Genomic DNA, 15783 nt, shown 5'->3' on the forward strand with positions numbered 1-15783 from the left:
GGGTTGTAAATTATCCACACTGCCCTCGAAACACTCCAGCCACGTGTGTTTGCCAGCAAATCCTCTATTCCCTCTCCTGCTCAACGCCACTACAAAGCAGGGCGTACAGGCAGAAGCAGTGATTCGGTTAAGTCCTTCACATAGATTATATAATGTAAAGCATTACAAATAGAAAGATAAAAGAGTCTTCTTCATTTTCCAGAAAAAGAGAAAAGCAGAAAAAGCTTTGCATTAGCATCTAATACCAAATTTTTTCCCTTTTCATGAATGTTTGAGGCTGGCCGGCCCAGTTCATAAGACTCTGCAGTTTTTAAATGTTTTTTAGCGTGGGAAAACAAAAATAAGAGTTATTATTGGAACGCCTCTGCTTAATGAGTCCAAAAGAACAGGACCCGTGTAGAAACTACAGCCTCTAACAAAGATGGCTGGCGCTTATGCATTCGAATATTTCTACCAGTGTTTCAGTTCATCCGGCAGCATCAGTGCCAGAGAACGGCAGCTCATAATGAGAGAGAGAGGAAAAAAACGAAGCCATCGAGGGAAATAAAGAGGAGCTCGGTGTGGTGCTCGTACACACAAACACGGTTCATATTGCCTTAGTGAAACGAAGGACTGGAACGACCTGTGAATGTGTAGGTGTTCCTTTGAAAACTGCGGCTGAATTAAGTTATAACTCCAGCATCACTTTCATCTCCTCATCGTTTGGCCCCTGGAATGTATTACTGTTCGTCAGCACTTCAGAGTCGCCTCGAAACGCCTCGAGCGTCTCAACTTGTGCTCCAGTATCTACTGCGTTTAATCTGTAAAGTAGCTCAGATACATTCTACAGAACGGCAGCAGGCTTTCCTTTGCCTTCCTGTTCGGTTTTACACCATCCAGAACACGATAAGTGAAAAATATTAATTTCCGAGATCGCAACGCACCCGTAAGTTGCCTAGCTGCCAGAACAACTACCATGGAAGTTCTTAATCCGCGACCGAGAGAGAAACTTGGTGGAAGTTAACTCTGGGAGGTGACTCCCAACTGGTGATTGACACAGGATCTGACCAAAAACTTTCAAGAGATATATAAATAAATAAATAAATACGCACTCCATGGAGGAACACAGAGTTCTGCAGCGCTGTGGAGCGAGCAAAAGGCATCAAAAGGCAGAAATGGAACCAACAAGACGTCTCTCGATGAAACGCCTCGTCACGGTTTCTCTCTCACTTCAGGCGAGAGACAGGACCGCCTCCCCGTTCCCAGGGAAAACAACAAATGCATATTTTATAAAGTCCCTTTCAGGTCTCAATGGGCTGCAGATTTACACTGCCTTCCATCGCGCCGGCAATCCCAGCCAGACCGGGATCTGCATGAGAATGTGAGAATGTGGGCCCACCGAGGGCAACCTCCCCTGGCACCGTATGGCTCCCCTTGGCAAGGCAACGCAAACCCCGCTCCCCCAGATCGCACCGCCACCCCCACAGAGAGATGCCACTGCAGTCAGGCAACAGAGGACACTTGGTAAAGTCGGGTAAACACATTTCACAGACAGAGTGTGAGCTCAACACTGACATCCTTCACGTTCCACGCAGCATCATGTACCAGCTTCAGAGCGGACCAGTCCCCCCACCCACTGACACACGATGGCACCTGTTAAAAGTGCAACGGGATGAGTGACAGATGCTCTTCTCTGTAATGTGATAAATTTCGCTTTATTTCTCACCAAATCAATCAGTGTCTATCCTAATTAACATCTCCCTAGTGACACAAATCTGAGAGACAAGCTGGGCTCTGAAGCCGGCATCACACCCATCGCTGCTGTTCTGCACCAAAACACTGCACGTGTGTAGAGCCGTCACTTTGATGTGCGTCAGTGTATAAGCATGTCTCTATGCATGTATGTATGTCTGTCTGTATGTATGTAGTTATTGAATCCCAATCTTGAGTGCAAATTAGTGTTGATGTCGTTTTTGTGCATAATTGCAGGCGATACATCAGAAATTGAGCAGCAAAATCCTGCCATTCGCTGACCCCACTTAGCTGATTACCGCAGAGCGAGAATCACGCCGGACAAGAACAAATAATGGATGGAAGAGCCAGGACCTTTTGCATAATTAACAGGTTCCGGCAAATAACCAGAGCGAAATATTTCACTCTAAAAAGATGAATGTTGGTGGTAATTTATGCACTACTGGAAGTCCATACTGTATGTTTCAACAAGGAAGACTGATTACGATGTAAGCTGCATTTTTGGCATTTCAGTGTTTTAGTGATTGATTAGACATGTCAGTCACCTTGGGTAAAGGCATCAGCGAAATAAATTATGATACTAACTTAATGATAATAATAATGATAATAATAACAATCACAACAACAATATCCTATCCCGTGCCCTCTGTCATCCCTTCACCCTTCCAGAGGAGAGAGAAGTCATCGCTACCTCATGTGACAGAGCAATGTGGCGTAATCAGATATTGCCTGACACCGCCCGCTGTGTCGCGAGATTGAAAACCATCCCGAGCTGTGAGAACCCCGTCCACACACACGAAGACACGCTGTCACAACAGTTCATGCCGGCCTGACGGGGCACGAACACACACACATACACGCGCACACGTGAGCAACACGGCAGCATCCCCATCAGTGCGGCACGGGCCCTCAAGCCTCTTCAGCAGCCGCCGCTTCAAATTCAACTCACGCACGCACACGCACAGATACAAACACATATGAGACAAGCCTGTGTACTGAGCAGGAGACGTGGGCTTCCTCCAGAGTCCAGGATCGCTGGACGTCTTCTCCATCATTGTCAAAGACAGCAGTGTTTTAATTACCTATTGGAGATGGGAACTACACTCAGCAAAGAGGGGAATATTAGTCTCAGAGACAACCACGACTTACTGCATCACACAGTGATTTGTGAAAAGCTTTTGATTTTAAGCTCGATGTTTGATGGTCAGACTAGACTCCCTAATCATATTAACTTGTGAGAAGAGATGCTTCAAAGCGCTACACCGAGCACAGATGGCGAAGCGAGCCCCATCTCTCAACAAGTCACATGCGGAAGTCGCACAACGGCACAACAATGTGGATTTGAAAAGACAAAGAGAAATTAAGTCATTCTCGTTTTTATACCAATGCTTGGGAAATTGAGCTATTATTCTTGACGAAGGTAATTACCTTCATTTGTTTGCATTTTAGAGACAATTAAACAATCTGTTGAACATAATTCAAGCTCTACTGTAAATCTGTCAAGAGCAGTTTTAAGAAGAGCAGGTGGGATGCAAACCGAAGCAAACTGTAGTAACAGGACTCAACCCATTGTGCTGCTGAAACACAGGCGAAACAAGATGGCTCCGTGAGTGGAGCTCTGAGGCACACGTGCTACTGACATGAAGTCAAACCGTGATGTTGGTGGTGTTGGAGTCTTCAGAGAGCGTCTCAGTGAGAGATTCCCCGTCTCCGCCTCCTCGTTGCAAGAGGACATCTTAAGCAGGAGCACAAGAGCCTGACCATGTCTCACACTGCTCAAGAGACAGACGTCTTCTAGAGGACACTCCAAATAACTCAACAGAGCAGCGGCCTGTCTCGCTGGTGCTGCAGTGCAGCCTGTGTGTTGACTGAGAGTGGACACAGGGCTCTTACATTATTCCTGCCCTCCCTGCCTCACACAGCCTGGCCAGTGATTGTTTTCTAACTGTCTGTCCCAATACCTCGTCTCTCCGGAGGCCGGGGGAGACCGAGTCCCAGCGCCGTCGTGCAAACCGAGGTGCACACGAGAGCGCATGAGACAGGATGACTCATCCTCCATGTCTACACTTAACTGACATCAGTTTAGATTACTGGCAAACTAACAAAGTCACTCTAAATCCTCCAGCTACCACGAGAGGAGTGGAAATGTCAAACAATATTTGATATCCATGTCTACCCTAAAGTAATGCAATTCAGATCATCTCCTTTTGCACAGTTGCAATCGCTCAGAAGTCACTCTCAGCATCGTAACTCGTGGGCTTTACTCTCGGAAATGAAAGCGGTCAGATTAACCCCTTCGCCACAGACGGACCGGGCCAATACTCGCCCAGCTCCAAGCCACAGTCACAAGATATCAGGGGGACGGACAGGAGCACATAATACCTGACAGGAATACAAAAGCTGTTCCTCACAACCCTGTCCCCTCCACTTCCCTCTCAAACCAAGAATGCCAAGACACGGCGAGCTCTTAATAAATACAATTGTGTAGATTAACACCAAATGGCTAAGCTTGTTCAGATCAGTGTTGAGAAGGCAATTAAGAAGTTAAATATTAAATACTAAATCACATGCAGTATTGCCCTTGTCCCAATTAATACATAACGTCACACAGACACGCACGCATATCGGATTTCCATCTCACTATAAATTGCTCGAATTTGCAAGAGATCTCAACGGGATAATGCATGAGCAATCTTGCCAGAGGTAAACGAGCCGTGATGCCTTGCAAATGTCAGGATGATATCCTACAGTAGCGCTGACCCATTTTAACCCTTCACTCGTCAAAACATCACTCGGAAAGAGGCGTCCTTCTGAACAAAACACTTTCCTGACAGGAGTGGCATGTTAGAGACCTGCGTCCCTGGAGGTGTCTGAGCTCAGGACTTGCTCTCTCTCCCCTGAAAAGCTGTAAATGAACAGCACAAGCAATATTCCTATACCAGGCAATTCCAGTCTTCAAGGGGCTGAAATGGCTTCTGATTTAATTCCCAAATGTATTTCATGCATAAACAAACATCTACCCCTTTCTTTAACACCAGAAAATAAAAGACAAATCAATAAAATAAGGAACAAAAACAAGTATTTGCTTTGAATCTGTGTTTGTTTTTATCCTGTTTTTTAATCCGTTTACAAGTGTGTTGGCTGTGTTGTGCTTGTTTGTTCGCTTGTTTTAGTGTTGTTTCTTCTTTAACTCAAGTGTCTTATTCATCAGGACTCCCACACACCCCAAACACACACGCGCCTGTCAGAATAATTGGATTCCTTGGGAAGGCCCACAGTAAGTCGAACAAACGAAGGAAGCCATTATAAAACGGATTGCTACCTTTTGCCGCTGAGGGCCGAGACCAGATTTTACAGGAGGAATAACAAATACGTGCTTTTCCGCTAAATTGCCAACTTGATATTCGCATCGGAAAGACTTGTATAGATCAAAGGCACTTTTAGAGCCCACAACACTTAGGAAACTAGAGCTGGGCCTGCTCTGCCATGATTGCAAAACAGGGCCTAAAACTGAGTCCAAATAGTGCACTCAAACTAGAGCAAAGCTGTATATATGATTATTTACTTAAAAGGGTACAAAAATAAGAAAATAACTTCTACTAGAATATACTTGTTATACATACATTTTGCATGCAATACATTTCAGTAAGTAAGTAAGTAATTTTGTAATGCAATCAGTGCTAACAGATCTATGCACCACTTTATTGTAAGCCTTCCTTCCCGCGCTTCTTTAGTGATCCATGTGATCTTCGAAAGCAGATTCAGTTCAGTAGTGGCAAGTGAATTGGGTAAATAAATACAGAGAAGTGGTTCAGTAGAAGGCGAGAATGCAATAGGATTGAAGAAGCTCATGTTTATGGTTTATATTAGCATTAGAAATAATAGTGTTTAGGGGTTATCTAAATATCGTTTGTACTTAGTGTCCAGCTCATAAGTCCCACAAACTAAAGGTTAAACTAAACAAGGCTGGTACTAAAAGGCTGCAAAAGTCCATAGCATCTGTTCACGGATCCGCAAAAGCCTCAGCATCCGTTTGTGGTTTTCCTGTGACTGTACTGGACGGGTTGGGATTTCTCCGTCTTTGGATATCTGACGTAAGGATCTTAGCAAGCCAACTCTCCCTTGCCGGCTCATAATAAAGATGATATTTCTCTACTCCGCGACTCCTCCACTTCTGAAAGAAAAGGTTCTCCGAGGATGAAAGTGGCAAAGCCAGCCTCCTACAACAGCATCTCAGTTCTTCAAGAAAGATCCGGTCCAGTATCAAAGGCCATTAGAGATGCCAAGTTAATACATACAGAAATAAACAAACTGTGGGGTAGATATCCATCACTATTCCTTCAGCTTCAAGTATTTAATGTACGTGTACATCCGGGTCAGCATGATGGGGTTAAAATAAACATGCTGGTAGTAGTTCTGGTGGCCAAGGTTTTCCAGACGGTGAGACGGTGTGATGTCAGGACACCTGCGGCCACCTGGTTCAAAAACTGGCACCTCACCCGAGTCTGTGTTGCACCAGAATGTGTGTTTCACCCGAGTGTGTGTTGTACCCCAGTGTGTGTTGCACGAGTGTGTGTTGCACCCCAGTGTGTGTTGTACCCCAGTGTGTGTTGCACGAGTGTGTGTTGCACCCCAGTGTGTGTTTCACCCGAGTGTGTGTTGCACCCCAGTGTGTGTTTCACCCGAGTGTGTGTTGCACCCCAGTGTGTGTTGCACGAGTGTGTGTTGCACCCCAGTGTGTGTTGCACCCCAGTGTGTGTTGCACGAGTGTGTGTTGCACCCCAGTGTGTGTTGCACGAGTGTGTGTTTCACCCGAGTGTGTGTTGTACCCCAGTGTGTGTTGCACGAGTGTGTGTTGCACCCCAGTGTGTGTTTCACCCGAGTGTGTGTTGCACCCCAGTGTGTGTTTCACCCGAGTGTGTGTTGCACCCCAGTGTGTGTTGCACGAGTGTGTGTTGCACCCCAGTGTGTGTTGCACCCCAGTGTGTGTTGCACGAGTGTGTGTTGCACCCCAGTGTGTGTTGCACGAGTGTGTGTTGCACCTCAGTGTGTGTTGCACCCCAGTGTGTGTTGCACCCCAGTGTGTGTTGCATGAGTGTGTGTTGCACCCCAGTGTGTGTTGCACCCCAGTGTGTGTTGCACCCGAGTGTGTGTTGCACCCCAGTGTGCGTTGCACCCCAGTGTGTGTTGCACAAGACTGCTGCCCCGCATCGCTCTCACTAAACACTTCATTGTAACCAGAGTGAAACGGGTTATTTCAGACAGCCGAGGATTAAGAAGTTGACAGAGGAAACGTGTGGTTTTAAAATCCATGCTTTACATAAAAAAAGACTTACTCTAATCTATATTTAAAGATCTTTTAAAGCAGCTTCCCACACTACAAATGTGAAAATAACGATTCCAAAGCCCCCCCCCAGACCCACATGCGAGCATCGCTTCAAAGGTTTTCCTCTCGAAAATGACGTCTCAAGTCTTGACACAAGAAGATTTATTTTCCCAGTTAGTATAAAATGCACATTTCGCCCTGAGCACCAGTGTTAAAAGTCATTTTCGCTTTCTGTCGCTGCGCCCTTCTGTCGCTGTCAAGCGGCGCCAGTCCAGCACCGATCAGACCCTGGGGGCAGGACGTCACGCCTATCGACCTGTTGTGGCTCCTGGTGACACACTCCCCACCCCAGCCCATGCATGACGTCAGATTCAGGGGATTTCATTTACATAGACACATATCATTTTACTTAAAATGGGTTCATAACCAATCTGCTCAACATAATTAAAATGTTATCATTGTTAGGTGTTATTGTTTAGAAGAAGAAGCAGAAGGAGAAGTAGAGGAAGAAGATGAAGACATTGCTTTCAAATCTGTCCAGCTGCTCTTCAGATGACACACAAGCTTGCACAAAATAACATTAAAATACATATTCGGCAGCAACAACACAAACAAAAAGAAACCTATCACGATCAAGCTCGACTCAATACTTCCACCTAGCTTTCCTTCCACAGAAGACACGGCCGGCTCTGCTGTCAACATTTCACCTGAGAGAGAGAGCTGCCAGTCGTCTCCCCCCCCAGGAAAGAAACTCGGCTGAGCCACAAAAACAGCTCTCTGGGGCTCTCCGTGCGACCCGAGCCTGCTCTCCTCACCTCCATCCATCGATCCCAACCCTGACAATTATAAGTATTAATTGTCCTGCCTTCAAGTGGCTAAAGGCCATCATAAAGCCACTGACATTAACTAATGATCGTAGCAACGCACCAATCGACGAGCTGCTCAATGCACAGGCCGGCCAAAAAAAACTAGAAATCCTATTCTAGCTCCGTCTCTGCAGACAAGGAGATGTAAACGCAGGCCTGCAAACACGGGCAGTGCAATCGCAGCTTAAACACCCGCAGCACTCAATGCAATGGAAATGCAGGGCCGGAACACGCAGGCCAAGCATCCGCACAATTCAACAGAAGCAGGCGACACCTGGAAATGAAAGCGCACTTGGCCTACCTTCTTGCACTGCCTGGAAGGGGTTGTTGGGCTCGATGAGCTTTATGGAGTGGGTGATTTTCTCACTCTGTAAAATGTCGTCGTTGAGACTGAGGTCCGAAATGGCCAGCTGGAAAATCTCATCGTCGCTTACCGCGTTTTCCTCGAATATGGCACCTGTGGGAAAAAATTATAACAACGGTCTTAGTCCTTCACTGTGGATTTGCACGGGGATGGTCGCTGTAAGGTATCATTGTTGCTAGTGTGTTTATACCATACATTTCGTGTTATACTGGAGTGTTCATGATGTAGTTATTATGAGCACTTCCACCGGCGATGGTTTATTATATAGAGTAGACAGTGAGACACACTAATACACTGTATCTAGATCTAGGTCATTACAATCATGGCCAACATGGCGAAGCGCTCGCATCCACAGTGGCTGCAGCTGATGCAATGGCACGGCAGGACCGCGGAGAGCTGATAGGATGCTGTGGGTGGAAACCTGCGCCCGGGACCCCCGGTCTCTAAAACACGCATTTCAGTGTCGGTTCACACACACGGCACCCTGGCCTCCAGACCTTCCCCAAGCAGTTCACAATCCTGTCATTCACACAGTACCCATCGATGGAGAAGAGTGTTTTTTAATCTAATCTAAATTGCAGCGGGCGAGCACGAATATAATCCTGGGTTTGTGCTTTTCAGTGTCGCCAATTACCTGTACTTATATGCAGATATTGAATTATGAAAAGCGCATGCGCCAGCGGCTCATACAGAGGTGGACGACTTGCAACCTCACGCCACCGAGACGCTCTCTCTCTCTCTCTCTCTCTCTCTCTCTCTCCAGTTTCTTTCCCTCCTTTAAACGAGATTGTCCGTCCCGCCTGACCTGCAATACACGGGCAGCAAATGCGAAAGTGTGTCTGTAGCTACCGGCTCAAACCCACCTTGCATTAAAACTGACAACAGAACAAATGCAGAGAAGCGGGCCGGGCAGATGCGTGGAGATGGACAGGCAGGCAGGTGCGCAGGCGGACGCGCAGACGCGGTGTGGTGTGCAGGCGTGGGTGCTGATGCTGGGGAAGCTGGGTGCCACATCTGCTCAGTGATTTGCCACTGAGACCAAATTGGATTCACAGTCTCACCGCTCGCCTTCCAATTACCGGGGCTGGCTGGTCTGAGGGTTTCTAAATCAGCACAATCACACTGTAAATCATTTCCGCACGACTCCTCCTGGCCCGGGGATATTGATTCATGGCGCAGCCTTCGTTTTCTTTTACTTATAAAAGAGCGAGAAGCGCTGCGCTCCCCGGACTGCGGTAATAATGAAGGAGGATGTGACAAAATGCAACCAGGGCGCGACCCTGCGAGACTGGTTACCTGTCCGGACTGCGGGGACTAGACTGGTTACCTGTCCGGACTGCGGGGACTAGACTGGTTACCTGTCCCGACTGCGGGGACTAGACCGGTTACCTGTCCCGACTGCGGGGACTAGACTGGTTACCTGTCCGGACTGCGGGGACTAGACTGGTTACCTGTCCGGACTGCGGGGACTAGACTGGTTACCTGTCCCGACTGCGGGGACTAGACTGGTTACCTGTCCCGACTGCGGGGACTAGACTGGTTACCTGTCCGGACTGCGGGGACTAGACTGGTTACCTGTCCGGACTGCGGGGACTAGACTGGTTACCTGTCCGGACTGCGGGGACTAGACTGGTTACCTGTCCGGACTGCGGGGACTAGACTGGTTACCTGTCCCGACTGCGAGGACTAGACTGGTTACCTGTCCCGACTGCGGGGACTAGACTGGTTACCTGTCCGGACTGCGGGGACTAGACTGGTTACCTGTCCGGACTGTGGGGACTAGACTGGTTACCTGTCCCGACTGCGGGGACTAGACTGGTTACCTGTCCGGACTGCGGGGACTAGACTGGTTACCTGTCCGGACTGCGGGGACTAGACTGGTTACCTGTCCGGACTGCGGGGACTAGACTGGTTACCTGTCCGGACTGCGGGGACTAGACTGGTTACCTGTCCCGACTGCGAGGACTAGACTGGTTACCTGTCCCGACTGCGGGGACTAGACTGGTTACCTGTCCGGACTGCGGGGACTAGACTGGTTACCTGTCCGGACTGTGGGGACTAGACTGGTTACCTGTCCCGACTGCGGGGACTAGACTGGTTACCTGTCCCGACTGCGGGCGCACAATCCCTGTCCTCTGTTCGTGAGACAGCGCAATAATAGCATCTGAGAGATGTCACCGCAGGTCCAGAGGGGGAAATGCAAGGAGAATTTAGATTAGGCTCTAATGTGAGCTTTTCAGGGGATTGGAGAACGGAAAGGGAACAAGCGTGTTCAATGGATTAACTGGGCAGTGATTTACGACTGACTATGCAGTGATATATGATTGTCTTCAAAGTGTTTAAACTCTCTTTCGGGGCCTTCCGTTTACCAAATTATACGTATTGGTCTCGTATTAATCTGTTAGGTATCAAATAATAAACTGTCATTTTAACACATTTGCATCACCCCCCGTATAGCAACTCTATAAAGATCTAGGGCAGGCAGTTTTCAACAAGCACTGGCATCAAATACAGCGTTTATTGTGCACTTGTGGGATTTATGTTGTTATATTTTATGTGTACTTGTGTCACAACACAGTTTTCCTCCTTGTGTTACATGGGCTGTAAAACCATTTGAAAAAAGTACGTCCTGGTATATTTAGTAGCACAGAGGGCATATGAAATTAGGGAATGAAAAAAAAACAAATCGATATCTTGTGGTGCTCGATCAATACAATGCTACTGCACACAATGAAACCAAACCCTGGCCAAACACGAACAGCTGGGTATCGGACGAGTGTGCATTGTAACCTAATGGATCAAATCACTCACTTTTATCACTCAGGAAAACAACCGGGCAGTAGAGCTGCAAAGGAACGCGGTACGTGGATCTTAAAAACCTCACCGAGAGAGAGAGAGAGAGAGAGAGAGAGAGAGAGAGAGAGAGAGAGAGAGGGAGGGAGAGGGAGAGGGGGAGGGGGAGAGAGAGAGAGAGGGAGAGGGAGAGGGAGGGAGAGGGAGAGAGGGAGGGAGAGAGAGGGAGAGGGAGAGAGGGATAACGCATGCATCTTATCTGCTAAACAAAATTTCTGTCTGATATATAAAAAACCCAGGGACCCCAGTTTTTTCAGGTAAACTTCAGTACAAATCATCAAATCGTTTCAGTGGGATATTTAGATTTCCAAAAAACGAAACCATTGTAAATAACGAAGAAAAAAAAAATCCGTTCACAGTGCGCTAATGCCAGAGTCCAAACCCGGAGTCTGATCTGCGTTTCCAATGCGTGGCTGCAGCGGCTGTCTTCCCAGGCCTTGAATCGGACTGGTCTTGAAACGTTGCTGGCGACTCGTATCACTGCGTCCCTCACAGACTCTTATCACCGACTGCTTTGAAGGGATGAGAGATAATCTGATGGAGCAAGTGTGGACTCTTGACCCTCCCTGAAGCAAAAGGGCACAACTTTGAGTGAGGCACCAGCTCAGTCACTGGACTCTACGTTTGCTAAATTAAAACGGATCAATTCATTACAATATAGACATTGTCTGTTATGATCCAGTATTTGGTATGTTGGGTTTTGAAACAAATGGTCACCCACAACGATCAATAATCTGACTCATATCCTAAATCTATAATTAATTCGTCTTGTGCGTATTGTCAATGGAGATGCAATGCAAATAAATAAAATAAACACACATACACACAGCAGGCGGGCAGGCGCGCTTCTCACAGGTGGCCACCGCTCACCTGTTGCAGGTGGCACCTGGTCCCGGGCTGCTCGGGTGTGCTGGGTGGACTGGCCCGCATTCAGCATTCAGACCAATCGATACATCTATGGGAGTCCATGATGGGGGGATAATGCACAACCACCAGCTCTACAGCTCTCGCATGCTGTGAGTCCACGGCGTCACCATGAAGATAAAGCGACTTTCTGACACTGAACTTCATTTCTGCAGAACACAGTAGCGCTTTGTTTTACCAGCCCTTAGCGCTTTACACTGACACTGCGTGGGAGTGTGTGTGTGTGTGTGTGTGTTGGGGGGGCGCTAATGCTATATTTGCTTCTCCTGGCTAACATATGGATGCAAGCCTTTGCCTCTCGCTGTTCTGTTCAAACACTACAGAAGCCTTTTCAACGCACCACCACGCAGCGCCTGTCACCTGGCCTCCTAATCGCAACAGAGCCCCGCAAATCAGCCAAACACCACTTGCGCGTTTCAGAAGAGGAGGCGATTACAAATGGGCGATTGTTACTCCCAAACACCTGTCCTCTCCCCCGCTACCGGTTCCCTAATGCGCACCAATTACACCCAGGCAGTGCCACCAGCACCTTGGCATTAAAGCCCACAGCGAGCGCCCTTCAAATGGAGTTTTACTGACAGCCTGACAGGGCAGAGAGAACAGAAACACCAGGCCACCTACCAATGGCCTGAAATATTGTATTGGACAGATGCTCATGCAATCACGGGGATTGATTTTGAACCGTGTCACATTCTGTAGCGAGCTATTTCTTTATTATTATTATTATTTTTGGTTTCTCAGATTATTATTTTTTGTCATGACAGCTTCTGCGAACCGTCTCAGGCGTCTTTACAGCATTGTTATTCTGAAGGAATAGCGAAAAGAAAATACCTTAGGGATAACAGACCCGGGAGCTAGTAGCTGATATAAATATATAAATGAAGGCGGTATGGACATCATACATACATACATAAATGAAACCTTGATGAAACTTGATGAATAGCCGTCACTCTTCTGCAGAATCGGACTCATTAACGGCAGGTTTGGTGTGCGTTGCTATATCTGTATAGTGTCGGTGCTGTATAGCTTTGTGTTGCACTTTATCTACGTGTAGCTCGGTCTAAGAAGACACCATCAACGGGGAAGGTTTCTACGTGATGGGTCATTAATGGAGCCGGCTCAATGATCGCTTTTAATCTGAAAGCCCTTATCCTGCGACGAGCTTTCTCATATCGAGAGCAGCCCAACACCCAAAAGTCAACACCACAACCATTCCCCCGAATGGATCAGATGGTCCCCTGTTGACTATTTTGTCTCTCAAGAAAACTGAACGATTGTCATTTTCCACATCCACAAAACAACAACAGTAATAGTAATAATGATAATAATAAACACCTGTTAAAGGTCTGTTGCTCTAAATGGGTATGACACATTAAATCAGAATAAAGTACCACCGGCTGGGCTTCATTGTTCTCGGTGTCTTCTCATGTGCATCTATCATCTAACGACCTATTACTGCGGCTAATCTCGCACGTTGTGAGGTGTGTGTGTGTGTGTGTGTGTGTGGGGGGGGTTCAAGTCAATTTCAACTTTAAAGAGAAATTGAAAAAAGAAAACTGCAATCGCCTGATGTAGAAAAGGGCGAACTCTGCCTCAATACCGAGGACCAGAGCTCGCAATTAGCGCTTACACTTGTACCCCCCCTGATTTCAATACAGATCCGCAATGCTGTGGGTCTCCACTAGCCAGGCGCCTTTTAATTGCGTTTAAGGACGAGAGAGACCCTGCTTCCCCTACTAGCATCGCATAAACCACCCATGTCGGTATTGGGACATTTATTTCCCGCGACCCCCGATTCAATAAAGCGGTGGGACGGAATCGTGAAAGTGCTGTATGCGTTCCCAGCGCACAAGCACAGCCTGGCCGCTAATAAGCCGGCGGAAGGAAAAGGATAACCACCAGGATTGTGTGTGTGTGTGTGAGAGAGAGAGAGAGAGAGAGAGAGAGAGAGAGAGAGAGAGAGAGAGAGTATGAATTATTACAATTATAATTGCATACACGATCTTGTGGCATTATATTTACACGCAACACTTCTGAAATGATCGGAGCTCAGCACTGCTCCCTGCAAGGCACCTATTTCATCCCCCCAACCCCGCGACACATCCTCCTCTTGCTCCCTTGCCTTTTCTCTTTTCGTGTCTTGTTTCTCTTGACTATTCTGCAGTTTCAAGTGAAAGAGGGGAAGGACGCCCTCCACAGCCTCCACTCAGAGCAGCCAGTGGGTGACTACGGATTTATTATCTTTTCGTCCTTTTTTATTCCTCTTCCTTGCCTTTTGTGCGTGTGGTCGATGTGACCAGGCTCGGGTTGTCCCTTCCCCGTCCAGTCTGATCCGACTGCACATTTTATGGCATTGGTGTGGGAGCTGAAGATGCCTATTTATACCCCTTCCCTCAATACCTGTTTGAATATGGATCCCTTATCCATCCCTCACTCGGTGCGCACACTAAACTGGCTCAGATCGACAGCGTCAGCGGTTTCTTTGATCGCATATATATATAGATGGCCTTTGTTAATATGTCGCTCACGTTCAATGCAAAGTTCAAGCTCATAGGTGGGGGGGTTAAGGGGGTGAGGGGGGGGCTTAACGGATCCCCTAACGCATGCGGCATCCCTTTATTTTACCCGATAATCAAGAGCAACAGTTACTTTTATTTTTAAACGAAAGCTGCTCTAAAACCACGATCCTTCAATAGGAATCGCCAGGACACTTTCCTTGGAGTTTTAAAACTACAATTATAATTATTTCCTGGCTTCTCTGTAGCGTTACATGCCGGCAGCATCTATATGCCCATTTCGCCGCCTCCCTAAACTATACCAGGATTATATTGAACAACATTAAACAAATACAAAATAAATACATGAAGGATACGATCCGCTGGAACCACAATGCATTATCCATCCACAGTAAACGGGAAATGAAACCATCACGACAGATCATGCCTCCTAAGACACTTAAGAGATCCCTGGTTGATACCAGCACCGCATCCCTCTCCGTTACTCCCTGGCAAAGCCCTCCTGTCTGCGGCAGCAGCACAGCGGACCCCGCCGCCTCGTCTCCCCGATCAAGGGTCCTTACCGATGTGAATGATGGAGTCCGCTCGTACTGAAGTGCTTGGCAATATCCAAAAGCAAAGGCAGATCATCAGCAATTCCATGTCCAGTCTTTACCAAAGCAGTTCATCCAGCTCCCTTAGGTGTTAGACAAATCCAATAAGGCGGTAATGGAAATTAGACCCAAAATAAATAACAGGAATGCTGAAAAATGTAAATCATAAAAAAAAATGTTTCGGGTGGGGGGGGGAATCATAAAGTATGGCAGCGATTCCCAAGGAGAGAAAAAAAGAAAGAATAAGAAAAAAAGAAGGGAGGGAAACCGTAAGGAGAAGGCAGGGGATCCTCGGTGAGTGAAAAGCAGGTAGTGAATCCGTCGCCTCTCTTGCTCCCTCGCTCTCTATCCAGCGCGCACGGTGTCTGAGACATAACAAACTGCAAACTGCGGAGGAGGGACACCCCCACGCTCCCTCTCTCTCTTTCTCTCTCTCTCCCTCCCTCCCTCTCTCCCTCTCTCTCTCGCACCACGTGACTGCAGAGACTTTCTACACCACTGAGCTGTCCGGACAAGGAAGGGAGAGATGGGAGTCGAGCGAGCCGGAGACAGACACAGCCGAGGCGGCGGCAGGTCGGGGGACCGGGCGGGTGGGTCTCCGGACCAAAAT

At 47.6% G+C, this 15783-nt stretch overlaps 1 protein-coding gene across 1 annotated transcript in view; it reads right to left on the reverse strand.

The window, feature by feature from the left end:
- The window catches only part of LOC136716020 (glutamate receptor ionotropic, delta-1), a 272217-nt gene extending 256680 nt beyond the window's left edge, over positions 1–15537 (reverse strand). Inside the window, exons 1-2 of the mRNA XM_066693493.1 lie at positions 15144–15537; positions 8225–8380 (exon numbers count right to left, since the gene is read on the reverse strand). Coding sequence (XP_066549590.1) covers positions 8225–8380; positions 15144–15222 — 235 coding nt within the window. The 5' untranslated portion in view covers positions 15223–15537. The remainder of the gene's footprint in view (positions 1–8224; positions 8381–15143) is intronic.
- Positions 15538–15783: the final 246 nt, after the last annotated feature.

Source organism: Amia ocellicauda, chromosome 20, assembly GCF_036373705.1.
Source record: "Amia ocellicauda isolate fAmiCal2 chromosome 20, fAmiCal2.hap1, whole genome shotgun sequence".
Lineage (NCBI taxonomy): Eukaryota > Metazoa > Chordata > Actinopteri > Amiiformes > Amiidae > Amia > Amia ocellicauda.